General features: G+C 32.8%; 1 protein-coding gene across 1 annotated transcript in view; it reads left to right on the plus strand.

The window, feature by feature from the left end:
- LOC130636049 (calcium-binding protein 39-like) overlaps window positions 1-19,373 on the plus strand; it is a 30,362-nt gene extending 10,989 nt beyond the window's left edge. The window contains exons 2-12 of the mRNA XM_057445637.1: window positions 3,055-3,103; window positions 4,295-4,407; window positions 10,656-10,716; window positions 11,968-12,071; window positions 14,100-14,218; window positions 14,309-14,477; window positions 16,271-16,330; window positions 16,939-17,004; window positions 17,079-17,222; window positions 18,420-18,525; window positions 18,767-19,373. Of these exons, the coding sequence (XP_057301620.1) occupies window positions 4,300-4,407; window positions 10,656-10,716; window positions 11,968-12,071; window positions 14,100-14,218; window positions 14,309-14,477; window positions 16,271-16,330; window positions 16,939-17,004; window positions 17,079-17,222; window positions 18,420-18,525; window positions 18,767-18,870 (1,041 nt within the window). The 5' untranslated portion in view covers window positions 3,055-3,103; window positions 4,295-4,299 and the 3' untranslated portion in view covers window positions 18,871-19,373. The remainder of the gene's footprint in view (window positions 1-3,054; window positions 3,104-4,294; window positions 4,408-10,655; window positions 10,717-11,967; window positions 12,072-14,099; window positions 14,219-14,308; window positions 14,478-16,270; window positions 16,331-16,938; window positions 17,005-17,078; window positions 17,223-18,419; window positions 18,526-18,766) is intronic.
- The last annotated feature ends 310 nt before the right edge of the window (window positions 19,374-19,683 follow it).

Genomic DNA, 19,683 nt, shown 5'->3' on the forward strand with positions numbered 1-19,683 from the left:
GCACAATATGACCAAGTTTGGCTAAGACTTCCTTGGCTCTCTTTAGCATAATGACAGTGTTAACCTGACATTTCCAGCTTAAATCAGTGTCAATTAATGTATATTCCAGGATAATTACAATTACTGGGGAAAATCCTAGTACCATTGAGGGTGATCTTGATATCATATGAAAAAGGTTTGTTGTTGCTTTTAAATAACAAGCATATTCACCATTGTCTAAAGTATCCATAAGTTTTTGTGAAAAGTTATGAGGGCATGAGTGGTTGAAAATGATTTTCTAAATTCAAATTATTCCATAATAAACGACTTTGTTTGTGGAATAGAAATTGGATAAGCAGACAGACCTATCAATAAGGGGAGAGCGATAGCTTTTGCTCACACAAAAACTCACCCAATTCTGAGAAATAAGAAACTAGCTGAGCCATTAATTTCTCCCATAATTCCACAAAAAATTGTCTTCTGAGCAATATCAATTCATATCACATGGAAGTCAATGTTATCTTTCTTATTATTTTTAGTGAAAAATAACCAATATAAGAAAGACCAAGATACAATAGATAAAAAAGATTTTGTAATAAAATATGTGTTTATAAACTTATTCTATTTATTCAGATTGCTTGCACAGTCTAAATTAATGTAACCTTGGGCAAGCGATTTATTGCTTTAGTGTTATTTTCTTATTGATGGGCTTGCAGACATAAATTAGTTTTTCAGATATTTTGTTAATGTTAAATAGGAGAGGGATTGGAAAGTAATTAGTTAATTTTAGATGACCTTTTTTAAATATAGGAATAATTTTTGCATTTTTGAGATCTAATGGATAAAAGCCAGTAGGGAAGGACAGATTGATCAGTTTGAGGTAGACGAAATCCATGAAGAAATGCTAAAAGAAGACTGGGTGTTTTAGATCAGAAAAGTAGAATTAAGATGTTGGTGGACTAGTTTTTCTAATGTTGTTTGCAATGGAGCTAAAATATTCATTGAATAAAGCAGTAATAAATAAAGGGTAAGATGTGAGGGTGTCATATTCATACAAAAGGGCAATGAGGTTTGAGTGTCGCGGATAGAGATAATGGATCTGAAACCTTCCCAGACCTTGTGTGAGAGTTAAAAAAATCCTTCATAATGAGACTATTATGTTTTAATATATTTTAAAGGTGTTATGATATGTTAACTTTCAAAAATGGCTCCTTTTCCTTTAAAAAAGATAATGCAAGTTGTCTCGTTTTTTTCGATAGAAGGGTTAATATCTTTTGTTATTCATTATTGGTTTGAGGCTTCTCATTTTGTAAATATGTGCTTATGTGATCAATCGCATACGCCAGTTGACCACGTTACGCGATTGCGTAGCGTACGTAATTTGCTCCGGGTACGCGATTTTTAAAATGGCTATTTATTTGTTTAACAACGCATGTGCAAAGGATGTTACGCGTGCGATACGGACTCCAAGGTTAATCTTTGTTGCGCATTTATTTTGCGGTAGAAAAGTGGGGGACGTTTTGAATCGTGAACCCCAAACACGATGAGCGTCTACTGGTATAGCGACTCTCTCAATCTTAACTTCCTTTTCTACATGTCCGAAATAGTATGCATGACTATACTGTCATTTTAATAAATGGTTTCCAATTGTTTTGTCAAATGAAAAAATTATCTACAATTAAATCCATGATAAAATGTCTGTTCCGCCTGTAAGTGCAGATTTGCAGACTTATTCATCCGTGCTCCTTTGGCATTCACCTCCGCATTAGTTAAGAACCGCATGGCTGGATTTCTTGTGTAAGACCTGGTTACCAATGACGACGGGGCCAGGCAAAAGAGATTTATGACTACGTAGTTCTTTTAATTAAGTCAGGAGTCGATGCATTAGCTACTAGGATAGTCAGGTTGGCTATGAATAGGCTTGCACGTGGATTAAAAGGAGCAGGATTATTCAATAATTCTCAGATCTAAAAGTAATCTGTCAATTGAGGTATGCGGTTCCTCCCGTACCTCACGTAATTCAGGTACGCGATAGGGCGTAGGGACGCGATCACGTACCTCAAAATGAGAAGTATGTGTGTGTGTGTGGGAGGAGGTCTTTTTGATAAGGGTTTATATAACATTGTCTGCTTCGTCAGACTTGCAAGCATTGGGTACATAAGAAGTGCAGTAGTATTAGTGGAAGGTTAAGAGCTGACATTCAGTTTGTATGCAAGCGTTGCAAAGGTGAGATTATAGAGAATGAAGTATTTCCAGCTTTAATGATGTACAACAGTGGCTTGTTAGAGATAGTTGAGAACTTCTGTTACTTAGGTGATATGTTGGGCAGTGAAGGGGGGTGTTGGAAGAAGTGTTACTTGCAGGATAGGTTCTGCTTGAAAAAAGTTCAGAGAGTTACTTCCTTTGTTGACTAGCAGAGTCCTGTCAATTGAAGTAAAAGGTAGGTTGTATGAGGCCTGTGTAAGAAGTGTTATGTTGTACGGTAGTGAGACATGGGCAGTGAAGCAGGAAGATCTTGACCGTTTAGAAAGGAATGATATGAGAATGGTTAGGTGGATGTGTAACGCCAGTCTGAGAGACAGAAAGAGTTCAGATGAGCTAAGAAGCAGGCTAAATCTCCGCAGAATTGAAGATGTTATCCAGATAAGATTGAATTGGCTGGGGCACTTGGAAAGAATGGAGGAGGATAATTGGGTAAGAAAGTGTAGAGACTTGATAGTTCCTGGCGCAAAGCCCAGAGGGAGACCGAGAAAGACTTGGCAGGAGGTTATAAGGACAGACTTGATACAGAGGAAGTTGAGTTTAGATCTAACACAGTCTAGATCAGATTGGAAGAGGCTCATTATTATACCCTGTCTAACCCATGCTAGCATGGAAAACGGACGTTAAGCCGAGAATGATGAGACAAGGTGTTTTTTGGGTGATTTTTTTAATCCATCTTCTTAGGTAAAATAACATGGGTTGGGGAGTGTGGGCTAGTGACCTTGCCTGATGTAGACTCTTAGATCTAAACTCAAATCCCCTACAGCAAATTTTTCCCACATTACAGATTTAAACATGCTGTGTTGTTTTTAGATGAAATCAATACAATATCCAGAATAAAACTTCAGAGCAAACTTAAGCTGTAAGTATGTTAATTTACAATGGATAGACATCTAATCATAGCCTTGCCATAGCCTTTTCGGTTCTGTAAGTTCTTAACACAGCTTACGTGCAGTGTTTATTTTAGCCTTGCAAAAGGGAGAAAAACTACATGCATGCTGTGAATCATGTCAATAGATTTAGTTTGCGTTGCGTTGCGTTTGCGATTGTTTATAATTTTAAATTTACCATAATTTTAATTCTAAAAAAAAATTCTGCCAATTTAAGATAAATGCAGTGTGTGCAGTCTTCAGGAATATTTGAGTAGGTATGTGATGATTCGCATGTGTAAATCAGGTAACGCGTGCGATGCAAAACGCATGTGCAAAGAATGTTACGCATGTGATACGGGCTCCCAGGTTTATTTTTGTTGCGCATTCATTTTGCAGTAGAAAAGTGGGGGACGTTTTAAATCATGAACCCCAAACACGATGATCGAGCGTCTAATGGTATAGCGACTCTCTCAATCTTAACTTCCTTTTCTACATGTCCGAAAAAGTATGCATGACTAGACTGTCATTTTTATATTTATTGTTTATTTTTCAGGTCATCACAAGCAAATAGGCAAAAATATGTTTTGTTTTTAAATTAAAAAAAATCTTTATCCATGTGGCTTAAATAAAACTTCAAAATTCATTCAGAATGTTCAGCTACACTTTAACAAAATTTTTACAGAAAAAAAATTATACCACACGTGGGTTTCGTTTTTACAGGACTAAAGAAAAAATCCATTAAATTCGGGCCTGCTCTGGTTTCCAATTGTTTTGTCAAATGAAGAAATTATCTACAATTAAATCCATGATAAAATGTCTATTCCACCTGTAAGTGCAGTTTTGCAGACTAGCTTCATCCGTGCTCCGGCGTTCACCTCCGCATTAGTTAAGAACCTGGATGGCTGGATTTCTTGTGTAAGACCTTCTTACCAACGACGAGGGGGCCAGGCAAAAGAGATTTATGTCTACGTAGTTCTTTTAACTAAATCAGGAGTCGGTGAATTAGTTAGGATGGTCAGGTTGGCTATGAATAGGCTTGCTCGTGGATTGAAAGGACCAGGACTATTCAATAACTTCTGAGATCTAAAAGTGTCCGACCAAGATGGAAATCTTTTGTCTAACAAGTCTCTAAAAATTATTTGGCCTTGTAGTATGTGTCTATCACATTTTATATTTTATAGATAGGATGCCATTGTTTGGTTCATCTAAAAAAAGTCCGCAGGATATCTGCAAAAACTTGATTGAGTCGTTACAAGTTCTACAGGCTGATACATCAGGAAAACGTTCAGAAAAGGTCTGTGCATATATTTTGTGCTTATTTTTGTTAACATCTTTTGTTTATCTAAGTATATTTGTACCCTGTGGTGGGTTCATATAGTATTATTCGTTCAAGGTTTCATGGTAGCAGAAGGTGGTTGTATTAACTGAATTTTTATAAACAATGGCATTAGAAGGTTTTTTTGAGCCCACCACTGTGGGGTGAAAAGTATAAAGACTTGTCATTGAGGTTGCGTAAAGTTAAAGAGTGGAAATTAGCAACATGTAATGTAACAGGACTCAAAAATGTCCATGGTTTGCAGCTAGCCTTACAGTGAAATACAGCATCAGATTTTCGATACAATAGTTACTGATGAGTTAAGTGGTGAGGGAGAATGGGATAAAATAATTGATTTACTTAAAAACATTACAAGAAGGATGAAGATACGACTGCGTTTAACACATGGCGAGAATTTACCAGGGCTACTTACATTGAAGACAAAAAAAGAAAGAAGACCGTTGTTAACAAAATTATTGAGTTGTGGCTACCTTTGTTTGGTTTTCCAAATTTGTTTCACATGGATAATGGCGGCGAATTCACCAACGATGAAATGAGGGAACTTGGAAAAAAATTTGGAATAAGAATTCGACACACTCCAGCATACAGTCCGTGGTCTGATGGTCTTAATGAGCGAAATCAAGCAACTGTTGATATGATGATGTCAAAAATGTTAGTACACCAAGTTTATCAGAGAAAGTAGCTTTACAGTACGCTGTTTCAATTCGAAATTGCTGCATGTACGTTTGTGGATTCACACCTTCACAGCTTGCCCTTGGACAAAACTCAAGATTGCCTTCCATGTTCACAGACCAGCTTCCTGCTCTTGAAGGTTCCACAAGCAGCCCCATGATTGCACAACATTTAAATGCAATAGCTAATGCACAAAAGCTTTTGCTCAAGCAGCTATTAGTTCCAAGTAACGAAAGGCATTGAAACACTCAATTCGAGAGTACTCTGATCTTGTCTACTAACCTGGTGACAACGTTTTCTATCAGTTGCCAGGGAAGCAACGTTGGCAAGGTGAAGCTACTGTTGTAGCAGTTGATGGCAAAGTTGTTTTTGTTTGTCATGGGAGAGTCCATTTATGCATATTGCAATTAGTTTGTCCACAAATTTCTTCAGATGTGAGAGGTAAAGTTGTGAAGGAAAGCAGACATCCAACGGAGTGAGTGATGCAAGTGACGTAAATGATGGTAAAATGAAAAATCCATCTCCAGCTGATGTACAAAGCTCAGATAATACAACAACCTAAAACGAGCTACTTAAGAAGTTAACCAAAAAGAGATCAAAACAAAAAATCAACCAAAAGCGTCAGACATTTTGCCAGTATCATTTTCTAAAAGACATAATATAATTGATTTTAGGTGTCCAGAATAACTATTCTTGGCCCTGCTGGCTCAAGGAGAGGTATTCACAAAAACTGGTTAAATGTGAAAGATGATAATCACAGCTGGTCTGATGTGGAGGAGTGGAAGAAAGTCGAAGCTGAAAAACTGATTTATGTGACGAATGAAGTTAAAGTTTCTTTTGCAAGGTCCAATTCGAAAAAAGATAAGTTTTTTTCTGCTAAGCTAGCGGAACTTGATAAGTGGAAACAATTTAATGTTTATGAAGAAGTTCAAGATATTGGACAAGATCGGATTTCAGGGCGATGGGTTTGTACACATAAAGTAGTAGATGGAGTACTTAGCCCAAAAGCAAGATTTGTAATAAGAGGTTTTCAAGAAGAAGCTTTGATTCAATCAGATTTTCCCACAGAAACTACAGAATCCATGGGGATTCTTCTTAGCATTACATCAAACCGAAGATGTAATGCTAAGTCTGCTTTTCTTCAAGTAAAGCACCTTAAGTGAGAGATATGCATAACCCCACCAACTGAAGCATCGACTGAAAATAATCTTTTGGTGAAACTACATAAATGTGTCTATGGGTGGAATGATGCTGCAAGGATGTGGTACAGTACTGTGAAAAGGTTTGTTAACATCATGTTTGTGTAACAAGCGTGGTGCATAGAACCACGATAAAATCATGGTCTTTATGTATAACAAACATTCAAACATTCTATCGTGGCCACCACGCTAATATTATTATCTCCACGAAGGATTGTGTGTCCCACGATTATTTTCACGAGCTCCACAATCTTTATAGCCAGTATAATTTAATTCTTTTTCTTTTCAAAAAAGTCTTTCATTAAAGTTAATTTGTTTGTTTCAGGTTTTATCAAGTTAAAAAAGCATATTCGTAGTTTTTACTTGGTGTATACTTTTTGGTCATGGACGCTATTGTATTTTTATGAAATGTCATTTGTCTAGGAAAGTTAAATTTGTCTGCGGTGATAGAAATGCTTTTTTAGATTACATTTTAAAAGTTTAAGAACGAAGAGCGGCGATAGAAATGTTTTTAAGATCGCATTTTAAAAGTTGATAAACGAAAGGCGGCGATAGAAATGCTTTTTTAGATTGCATTTTAAAAGTTTATAAACAAAAAGCGGCGATTGAAATGTTTTTTTGCATTGCATTTTGATTCACGAACGATTAAAATCTATTATATATAGCTATCTATTATATAAAGTATCGCAGAAATTGTTGGTGAAATTTGGAGTACCTCAAGGTAGCATACTCGGTCCTGTTCTTTATGTTACTTTGCTAAGCAACAATGGACCAAGTACTTATCTTCAATATGCCGACGATACAACACTACAACAGCATGTTAAGGTAGACAAGATAAAAGATGGCATATTATCAATGCAACACGAAATGGAACGTATTTATGATTGGTCCTCACGCTTCAATTTACGTCTTAATGTCAGTAAAACAAAACTAATGCTGTTTTCAATGAGTCAAATGTCGCGAAAGCATAATTTGTTTGATTATAATGTCACCTTGGTAAATGATGATAAATCTATTGGTCGTGTTAATGCATTTAAAATACTTGGAGTGCATTTTAGCGAACATTTGACATGGAATTTACATATGAACGCAATTATTAAAAGTGGTTATGCTGTTTTACGATCTTTACAGCAATTTAAACGTGCAGCCGATTTTAATCTTCGAAAATCACTAGCACAGAGCTTAATCTTGACAAAGATATATTACTGTAATACCATCTTCAGTAATTTACCAAAATATCTTTCGAAACGATTACAAAAGCTGCAAAGATCTTCAGCAAGTTTCGTTTGCCGTCGTCGTTGCAGTGATCATGACGTGCTAACATTACAATGGCTTCCAGTGGAAGAAAGAATATCTCTTTCTTTTGTAAAAATTGCACACAAAGCTCTGTTCAACAAAGAAAGTTGGCCAAGTTACCTGAAACTATCTTTTTTCCCTGTAACCGAACGATCGTTACGAACGAATACTATAAGAACAAATTTAATGGAGACAAACAATATTGAGGGTACTTTTGCCCACACTGCTGCCCTCCACTTCAACCACCTTCCATTTCAACTTCGGCAAGTGGAAAACTATAACAAATTTACAAACTTAGCGAAAAAATATTTTTTTGATAGGGCAACAGCCAGACTTTTAAGTTGTTTTGATTTTTAATTTATTTATCTGTTTTATCTTAGCTTTTTCTTGATACAGATTTGTCAGTATATATATATATATTTTTTTTTCTCACTCAATTGACTATGTTAACTTTTACTATACCTAATTTTTAGTTTAATTATCGGTCGTCCTTTACCTACCAAGCCTCCTTTAGCTTTGATCAATTATAATGGTTCATTTATCCTAATGCCGTTCAATACGTTTTCACAGTTCAAGACTTTCGTATGATTATTTGACTGCTTCGTCTATGCTTTTTTTGCTCATGTTCATTTTGTTTTTATTACTGATTGAATTTATATTTACGTTTGCACATACATTTAGTATTTACACATTTCAGCATTAAGAACCATTGTAATTTATGGATGCTTGAAATATATGTCGATTAATAATAATAATAATAATAATAATAATAATAATAATAATAATAGTTTTATGACAACGAATTAAAACAACAAGTGTTAAGTTATTTTTTTGCCGTCGGTTTTTATTTAATTGATAAACTAATACGGTCTCAGTTGTTTTACAATAGAAGTTATCTATCGTGGACGCCACGGTGTAATGTTTCATTTTTGTTCGTCTAGTCCACGAAACATGATAATGAGGTCCACCATTGTTAAAAAAATATGCATAGTGGGCTATCGTGGTTCATGCGTAACATGAAATAAACACGAACCACGATGTTAACAAACCTTTTCACTACTGTATTTTGCAGTATCAGAAGAACTTAAACTTGACTGCAAGAGATCTTCAACTGATTTTAGCGTATTTTTTTGGTTTGAAGGGGATGAACTTTCTGGCTTCATGTGGATGATTTTTTATGGGCAGGAACTGAATCTTTTGACACAGAGGTTATAACAGAATTTTGTAAAGCTTTTCAAGTTGGCAAAGATTTTTGAATATGTAGGTCTGAATGTTAAACAAAATGAAGATAACATTCAAGTCGAACAAGGTGTCTATATCTATTCTATAGAATCTGTTTTATTGACTTGTGACTGTCAAATGAAAAAGAGCCTTTGGAACAAAGAAGAAACTTCTCAATAATGTAAATTAGTAGGGAAATTTAAAATGGATTGCCTGCCAAACACGCCCAGATGTCTTGTTTGATGTTTGTACATTGAGTGCAAACATAAAGACCCCAACAGTGGAGCACTTGTTAAAAGCCAACAAAGTGAAAGAACAAAGTCTATGGATTTGCTTTCCTGCTTTGAAAGATCTAACACAGTGTAAGCTGTACTGCTTCAGTACAGCTGGGTACGTTATATTTTTGGTTGATGCAAACAACAAAGCATGCCCTATACAATAAAAAAAAAACAATAAAAAGAGTAGTAAGAAGTACACTTGCAGCTGAAACATGTTCAATGGTTAATGCATTAGATGCTTGCTACTGTTTATCACATTTTCTTCTTGAAGCATTGTACCCAAACCATACCCAGTCATTGAAGATTCAGATCCATGCATACACAGATAACAAGTCATTATTTTCAAGTGCACACTCTACAACCATGGTTGAAGAAAAATGCTTACGTATTGATATGGCGTCTATCAAAGAGATGGTAATGGACAAAAATAATGTCAAACTTTTGTGAATCCCGACACACAACCAGTTAGCGGACTGTCTGAGGAAAAACGGAGCTAACCCCATGAAGTCGAAGCAAGCATTTAAGAATGGATGTTTAACTGAGTTAAACTGATTTATGACAATTTTTATATTCTTCCAAAAAAGACATCCTTTGTTTATCTTGTTTTATTTTATAGTTACTATTAAGTATATTTGTATCCTGTTGTGGGTTCAATATAGTATTATTTGTTCAATGTTACAATTTTGACGGTAAACCATATTAATTGAAGCAACAGAGACACATCTACAGTGTTCCGGTTTAAGCTATAGAAATCTTTCTGCCCTTATTAAAAAATTTATAGGTGGGTATCAAACCCACAAATTTTCAGATGAAAGGACAGCACTTTGCTGGCTAGGCTAACATTGTCCTAACAGAGAATTCCCTGCCAATACTGTTGCCATGCCTATCAATAATACAATATAAACTTTCTTTTCAATCTGTATGGAGAAATATTAATCAAAGTTTAAAGTATAGACAGAGCTTGCGAAGTTGATATGCTGACTGAAGGTCAATTTTTGTTTCAAAGATTAAAAAGATTAAAAATTAGCAACAATTCTAGAAGACATCATGCTTGTGGTGTTTTGTAAAGGATGCTTTAAACTACGGTTATTCTGATCTGATGTTTCTTCCTGCTTATATGAAGCCATGTAATGTGATTTAAAACTTTCAATATTTTTGAGAGAATGACAGCTTAATTTAGAAATCTATAGGTATGAATGTTGTTGAAGAGTTGAAATTGCTGTTAATTTCTAATTTCCTTCGTTTGAACGAAATTAACCTTATTTTTTGTCTGTAGACAGACCTGACATAGTAAAAACAAGTTGTTTTGAGAAGAGGAGTCGTGTTATAGAAAAACCGTTTGGAGGAAGATATTTATAGACTGGCTAAATAAAATTTTGAGTTATGAATGGATATTTCACGATTCTGTGGCAATGTTACTTGTTTACATTTCTAGCTGCCATTACCACACTTTATAAAGCATGTCGTTAAGGCTTTGTAGCCAATGAACACTATGGATTTCTTGTTTTAACTCTGTGCCAAACATTTTGTTCATATGTAGGCAATCGAGGATGTTACAAAGCAATTACAAGCATGTAAAACTATTCTGTTTAAAGTAGGAGGTAAGCCATTAAACTTGTGTTACATAAACTTTTTTATTTTCAAACATTTGTTTAAATGAAAACTGTTGCTATAGTGCCAATCCAAACCAGCCAAACACTAAAAAAATTTATTTATGTTTAGGTTGACTTGCAATCTTTACGTTTCTTATGATGAAAACTACTTACAAACTGTGTCTTAATATCACCTAGTTCATGTTTAAGTCAGCTATTTTTTTAAGTAGCGCAACTGATCACCCGGCATTGATTTTTTTTTTCTTGTACAATGTACCAAATATATTGATTTGACATAAATGTTTGTGGTTTAGATCTTTTTCTTAAATGTTTTAGCATAATTTTTGCAACTTTGTTTTTTCTGTTTTTCTACAACATAAATAAGGTCTGGGTTGAAGATAGACAATATTAAATAATCTTTATTTTAACTACACCAACAGCAGTACAATAATTTTTTATCAATTTATGACTTGCCTGAATCCTATTGGCTGGCATAAGAACCATAGGGTGGAACAAGAACAAACTTATACATTTTTTTCTATAAGAAACCTACCACAATTCTTCATAAAACCACCCCCTACTAATAGACACCTCCTTTAAAGACACACTCAATGTCCGTTTTGAGGGGTGTTTATTCAAATGTTGTGTATAATAACCCATTTAAAATAAAGAAAAAGGTATGATTAATACTGCACATGCTTTTAATATAATTGCAGATTTTGATGATTAGATATTATATACCACGAAGGGTAACCAAATTTTTAAAATGAAAGATCTTGTGATAGAACCATTACCACCAAAAGTTAATAAAAAACTTAACCACAAGAAACAAAAAAGCAGGAAAAAACATGAGATGTAGTTATTGAAATTTTTGATTCCATCAATTAAATTTGACTGCAAACCTTTTTTCTTTTCTGCTTTCTGCAAAAAATCTAAAAATAGGCTGTCTGCATAAATTCCAAAATGTTGTTGTCTATGACATTAAAGCCCAATTACAAATCAAAAAGTTAGCATCCACTTAAACATATTTCAGTAATTTCTTTTTCACATTTTGTTAATGCGTGTTTGATCTTAGCCACAGGCATTTATGGCAGATAATTCTTTGATCATTATTACAAAATATATCTAAATTTTAAAAGTGGTTACTGCTGCTTACATACCCTTGCTGTTGGTTTTATGCTGTGCCGATGTTTTATTTTCCTTTGTATAATTGTAATATGAAATTTATGTATTAGTTTTTTTCTCTTTTGATTGTTTTAGATCAAGATCCTCAGACAGAACTGGTAGCCCAACTGTCACAAGAATTTTATGCTAATGACATTTTTCTAAGCATTGTCAAAAATTTATCTAAGTTGGACTTTGAGGTAAGCAATCAAAATTATAATGCAGAGTTTGAAATAACATTTTTAATACAAGACATTGTTCAGCCAAATATCCTGGGTATTAAATTTATAGTCAGGGAAAAATAGGTCCCAAAATTTAAGGGGAAGAGTAAAGCATATGTTGATATGCCTTTTACTATAAAGAATAAGATTTTATTGGTTGTCTTTTTTAAAAATACTTAATTCAAAATTATTTGGAAGGTGTTTTATTGAGTGCTGAAATCATCAGAAACTATTTAAGAAGTTACACATAAAATGGTTTTATGCCATCTGATAGCTCTTAAATTAAATAGAGTTTACTTTGGAGAAGGTGGCAGAATATTGACTCAAGCATGGAGGTATGACAGAAGAGGAGATACATCTTCTTTAGAGCTATTGAAATAATGTGTGATGCAAAAACAGGTGCTGCATTCAAAGAAAACAAACTTTTTAAATTTGACCATGGAACGGTGGAATTGTGATTGGTCAATTTGGACCAACTGTAAATCAATTTAATGCATGGAGTCACCAAGTACTGTGCAAATGTTTGTAGCTGAATTTAAAAAATTACTTATAAACAAAATATCCAGATAAAAAAGATTGTAAGAACGCCTGAAAAGTTACCGTGCAGTAGTTAATAAAAACTATGATCGCAGACTTTATAAAAGTTAACCAATTATTTAAATATAATTAAGTTTGTCTTTGAGATATTTATCACATGGTCTAAAAATATTAATTATTGCAACCTTAAGTCATTTTATAAAAACTTTACTTCCTTCAAACATTTTACATATATTAATAATTCATAATGGCTCTTGCCTGTGTTTTTAACAGAAATTCTGCTTAAAAATATGTCAGAAATTAAAGCCTATAAACTATGTAAACATCAATGGATCAACTTGGAATTTTCTTAAACATTAATTGTCCCATAATGGCAATGGTGCATGTATGTATTTCTTATGTTTTAAGCCAGTTTTTGCAACACATATTATTGATGTTTTTCCACTTTTTCTGAATAAATTTTCTTGGGTTTTTACTGTTTACCTATACTCTGAAGATGATGCAAGTGTGCTGCAAATCTGTGTATATCCAGTGAACTTTGCATCTCACGTAGCTTCAAAGCACACTGCTTTTAATAAAAATTTGCATAAAAATTAAATAAACAGTTGTATCTCTTGTTATTGACTCAAGTTATTAGGCAAACAAAGGGACATTATCTACTTATTTACTTTTCAAAAAGCTTGCCAGTTATTTTTTTTAATCCCATCTCTAAAAGAAAAGCCTAAAAATAGCACATTTAGCACATGATGATGGCCACATAAAACTATTACTATACACTGCAAAAAGACTATTTCAAAAAGAATTCCTTTGTTTCCCTTATGCTAAACATCAAGGTCCCTACATCTCTTGACTATTAGCAAGTTATTTTTAAAAATTTTGAGATACCTAGAATAATAATTAATGCATTAAACAATCCTAAGAAAAGTGACTAGTTCCTGAATTTTGTGACATTTTTAGATAGTCTCCTCTATGTTTTTATTTACTTTGAAATTGGAGACTTGTTGTGTGTATGAAATATTTTTGCACACATTTGGAAACAAATGTCTGCTGTTACATGGTGGTAAAATTTGTGTCTGGATAAAAAAAAGTAACATATAAATGAAAATGATATTGTGTGGGTTATTTTGTTCAAGTAATTCTATTCCAGTTATGTTTACATGGCTGCTTGTTTCGTCAAAACACACTAGCATGTACTTTGTCGGTCTACTATTTCACTCCTTGATATTAGAAGAGGTGTCATCATTTTTTTCTTGTACCAATCTTACATATATTTTGATTAGCGCTTTAAACGCTATGAAATTAAGGGGTAATAAAATCAAATGTACAACATGGTAACCTTGAATTAAATTTGTTTTCTTTGTTATTACACATTATTTTGTTGTTTTATTTTGCAACGTGACCATTTTTTCTTGTAGGTCATCTACGTTAGTCAATAAACAAATATTGTAACATTCATTTCTGTTTTTTTAGGCTAAAAAAGATGTTGTTCAGATATTTGGCATTCTTTTACGGAGACAAATTGGTGCCAGATTTCCAACTGTTGACTTCTTACACACTAAGAATGAGGTGTTATTTGTTCTACTAGAAGGGTCAGTTAAAGTGCTATTTGCCACCGCCAGTGTTTTGCCTCTATGACAATAATCTTTATCCATAAATTTTATTCAAATTTTGGTCCTTAGGTATGAACAACAAGATGTTGCATTGAATTCTGGAATGATTTTACGTGAGTGTTTGCGTTTTGAACCTTTGGCAAAGTTAATGGTAAATTCCGAAAAATTCTTCGACTTATTTAATTATGTTGAACTATCTACTTTCGATGTTGCATCTGACGCCTTTAGCACATTTAAGGTATGATAACGTGTTGTTATTTGTAACTTAATAAAAGCTTTATTAAATGAACACCAAGAATTTTTAAAGCTGACCTCCTGTTAAGAACAAGTTGAGCTCATTATAAAAGACCTTCTAAACGTTGTCTAAAAATCTTTTTTTTTTTAATCTTTATTCGTTTTCAAGATTTGTCTTCAAAGTTTCACTATTTATATAAAGTTATGATATTAATTAGCTCTAGAACTAAAATTTATGTAAAATGTTTAAAACTCCATAATGAATAGTTAAGAACCAGTTTTAGCCCTACATGCCTTGATGTAACTGTTAAATTCAGCAACTCACTAAGAACTAGTTCATGTAAGTGGAAACTCCTAAGAACCAATCAAGATTTCAAAATAGATATGCAAATTCCTAGATAACTTGTCAAGCTCTTTCATATAAAATTAACTTTTTTATGGGAGGTGAGTTTTAAGCTTAATGTCAATACCAATACGCACTAAATATTTACTAACAACTTATTGCTTATATTTATGACCTGTAAAAGGATATGAATTCAAACTTTACCGTCATACAAGGTTACAGAAAGAATATGAAAAACATTAAAAAACTTAAGTGGCACTAGTTCTTATTAGTTCTCAGTTAACTTATAATGCGACCCACAAAAACATATTTATTACAGCCTAGGTCTTGAGGTATGTTATGTTAACTAAGTTTTAAGATACAGAAAAAATGTAATTTTCTACCTTCCATGTGCTTTGAAACTGTTAAAAAATTTCTTTGGCTTTATTAATTGATTTTTTTTTACTTTTATGCACTTATAATTGACCATGGGTGATAGTTTAAAAGAACGTATTGGGTCTTATCACGAAGATTATATTATGATGATTTCAAAATGGTTGTATCTCCTATATCATCATTCGTAATTAGAAGTCAGAAAATAGAGAAAACCTAAAGTTTATATTATAACAAGCTTGCCTTGTGTCAAGGGTGAGATACAAGGCAAGCTTGTAGATCAGTTATTAGTGCACATTATAGGAAAAATTCAAATTTATAAAAGTATGGAAAAAGCATGTTTGGGTAATTTTGTAGAACTTAAAATGTAGGAAATTCCATTTTTCCGTGACTTACAACTTTTTTAACAATGCGAACCAAACACAATACTTACATGTAATCATTAGCCTTTCTAATTCAAATTTTTTATACTGTTTTGCGTCGGCATTTAGCCATTTCACATGAGCAAATAAATGCTGACATGAATTTTCGTTTTTTTTGATTCACTTTGGTAATCCACAATTTCACGTTGACAAAAACGGTTACATGAACTTTAATTTCGTTGTCTGACATCGGCAAATTGCCTTTTAAATTCGAGCCTTTTTCTTTCAAGCCAGCTTGTTAAAATTTAAACTACTTTAATTCTAAAAAGGGTAAATTAGCAAAATGCTCAGCAACCACTTTATGATCTTTATAAATTCTTGCTTTTAAGGAATACTATCTCTGATATAATCAGATATATATCAGTATATATTTACGATAGAGATGTCATATGCAGAAAAAAATTCGCTTTGGCAACATTTTGCCGACATGAATCTAGTTTTTTTCAAATCACCTTGGCATTTACTTTGGCATTTGCTGTGTGCCAACGTGAATAAGAAAGGCTGCTTATAAAGTTCCCTATAATTTTAAATTCGCTTGTCGGCTTATAGAAAAGCAGGTGGTGGTGATTGATTGATTGAAAACCTTATAAATTTTGTAAGAAGTTCACTTCTGTGATTTGGTTGTGAGCTTTATTTGAGTAAATAAACATTTATCCATAGGAGTTACTATCAAGACACAAAGTGATTAGTGCTGAATTCCTGGAGAAAAATTATGATCAGGTTGGTAACTGCTTGTCTGCTGTTTGTTATTTATATTATAATACCTGTATACATCTGTCACGCAAAATGGTAAATAGCAGTAGTGAGACACACAAAATGCGATAAATACAGGAGGGGCAAACCCTTGGAATTTTCCAAGGGCCACCGACCAGTAATAATAAAATGATGTAATAGAATATTTGAACGTGTACAATTGCCAATACTCCATCATATTATTATTCAATGAAACAGAAATTTATGCTTATTAAACGGTTGTTTTGCTTTTATTCGCATGTTTTTGTTTTTGCGTTTTAACTTCTAGTGTACATCTGATGGTAGCACAGCGTGAAACTCGGAGTCATGCATTTTTACTTTATGTCAATGAATTAAACTAATTTAATGATGTTTTATTTTTAACTTATATCTGAAATAATTACCTCTGATTGGTTAAACTCATTTGAAAATGATTTTTTGTGTTAGACATAATAATAAAACATACGGAAAACAATAATGTGTTTTAACCTCTCCTGTGCCTTATTTATTATTTTTTCACCCTTGGCTAATAAATCTTGTGCTGTTTACCTATTTTACCTTATTTTATGGTTACCTGATCGACTAATTTTTTTTAGGTGTTTTCAAGGTACAGAGTATTATTAGATTCTGAAAATTATGTCACAAAGAGACAATCGTTGAAGGTAAAACAGTATAATACATTATCTTTAATTTTTAAACCTGTTGCTTTTCTTTTTTCATGTTGTTCTTTTTCTAGCTGCTTGGAGAACTTTTGCTCGATCGGCATAATTTTGTTGTCATGACAAAATATATTAGTAATCCTGAAAACTTAAAACTAATGATGAATCTACTACGCGACAAAAGCCGTAATATTCAATTCGAGGCATTTCATGTTTTTAAGGTGGGTTTGTCGTAGATATAAAGTCAAGGTACAGTTCGTGAATTGTTTTTAGTTTCTTTTGGAGTTTTCTACTGTAGCAGTCCATTCTAAATTTTTGGCAACAGGGTGTTCACTTTGTCAGGAAGATCCGGAATTTTTAATACTGTCAATATATCAAGAGATGTTAAGCCTAATCAGTTTTTCCAAAATATTGATAAGCATTTAATTTCAACTGTTTTTAATTGATCGCATGTGATAGCGAAGTGACCTATAAATTACGTCACAGTTTTTCTCTAGGTCTGCTCATTAGTTTTTTCTGATATTTTGCGAAGTTACTTATCAGTAAATGCTAGAAAGTGTTATTTTTAGACTTTTTAAAACAAAATTATAATTGCGCCATTTTGGGCAACATCCCAAAAATTTTGGCTGAAAAATCATTATCTACAAATCTCATTAAATCTTGTATACAGAAAAAATTTGATTGCTAGGCAATGGGCCTAGATTGGCCCAAAATTGTCTAAAATTAGTTTTTTTTTTTCATATCTACGTTCATCACAGCTTTTCTCCGGATTCGTTTATTAGATTTTTCTGATTTTCAGCACATTGTTACTTATCAGTAAATGTGAAATGTCAGCTGGAGAAAAAGGATTTAATATCGAGTGCAGACTCTGGAAAATGTTAATTTTCATCTGTCTTTAATTATATTTTCTACATTTTTCTTTTGCAAAACCCGCTAAATATCCCCTATAAAACTGTTATTCACATTATGCAATAAAATTTCATATATTATTGTCAAGAGAAGAAATCAACAATGTGAAACTATTGGTATAATTTTCTTGATTATTTACTTATAACAAGAGCATCATGATTTCGACACACAACAGAAAGCTATTTCTCCTATTTTTTAAAGAGTTTTTAAAAAATGTTTAATAGGTGTTTTTTCTACTTGAAGCTTATTTTTAAACAACTTGTTGCATTGAATTACCTACAATCATAGACAAAATATATAATGAAACAGGATGACTAATTTTCTCACGATAGTATCATTTTAACATGTTTACTAAAAAGAAAATTATTATAAGTATTGTTAAAAGTTAGGAATCATATGAAATCATAAAAGGAGTCATTAATGAAGGAGAGAATACTTGCAGTGTTTCCTGGCCTCGCATAAAACAAGTTTTAACTAAAACACTAGTAAAAGTCAGCCTTTTTTTTCAGGTATTTGTTGCCAACCCAAACAAAACTGCACCGATATTAGATATTCTACTGAAAAACAAAGATAAACTTGTCGAGTTCCTATTAAACTTTCACACTGACAGAACAGGTAAGGATTTTTCACTTGCATTGTTTACTGTTAAATATGAAACAGAATTAGGAGTAAACCATAACCACAAACATAAGATGTTAATAAGTAATGAGCTTTTTAAAATCTTGTTCAGTGTTCTTTATGTTTTTAAAAATTCAGTTTTGTATCCATGTATCCTTAACTGTTGAAATTTATTTCATTCTTATGTTGTTTTTTAAGTCTACCATGTATCTTACTTTTTTTTATCTTTATTTTTCAGAAGACGAACAATTTAATGATGAAAAAACGTACTTAATCAAACAAATCAAAGAGTTACAACCTCAAACTGCAATGCCAACACAAATGGACGCAGCGACGGAATAAAACGATGAATTTCAAAAAGTCGTTTCGCACTGGCACAGATTGTTTTTAATTAAGATGAAATAGTTTTGTTCTTTTTCAATTCTGTCTTTTGTGTAATTAGCCATTCTATGATGTTTTATCAATCTACATTGACCGCGCTGTTACATGTTTATACGGGAATTTTTTATCTAATTTTAACCAAGTAATGGTAAACACTTAACCAGTTGAGAAAGTCTTGTGAAGTTCCCACCATGGCAGTTGAAAGTATTTTCATTTACCGCGAAAATTTAAGTAAGTGTTTAACATTGTTACCTGGCAAATTCCTATAAATTTTGGTTGGTTGAATAAAGGTTGAATCATTCGCAGACCTCCTCGTAGAAGGACCAAAGGAATTATGAAACTTTATTATATAATAAAATGTTTTTATGTTCAGACTTGTGTTTTGTATTGATTGCATGTCTGTATGTATAATATGGAGGTATGAGGTAAATGGAGTACAAAAATAAAATATTGCATTTTTTAAATTCTTTCCGTACTTGCTTGTCTGTCAACATGTGATTGTGAAAGGCTAAAAAAAATCCTTTTTGAAAATACTACTTTTATTTACAGTTTAAAATTTTAATATACTGTAATTTTTTAAGCTGCACAACTAAGTCAACTAAGAGAGTATTAAGTTGGTTTTACTAATGCGAGCTTATATCAGGTGAAGAGATGTTTATTCTAAACAAGTGCTTTGTGTGTCTTGTATAACCCATGTTTTTGGTGTGTGCTGGTTTTATTATAAAAGGTTCTATTTTTTGTGGTTACTAATGTAAGGGAAGAAAGGAATACACT

The sequence above is a fragment of the Hydractinia symbiolongicarpus genome, chromosome 3 (assembly GCF_029227915.1).
Source record: "Hydractinia symbiolongicarpus strain clone_291-10 chromosome 3, HSymV2.1, whole genome shotgun sequence".
Lineage (NCBI taxonomy): Eukaryota > Metazoa > Cnidaria > Hydrozoa > Anthoathecata > Hydractiniidae > Hydractinia > Hydractinia symbiolongicarpus.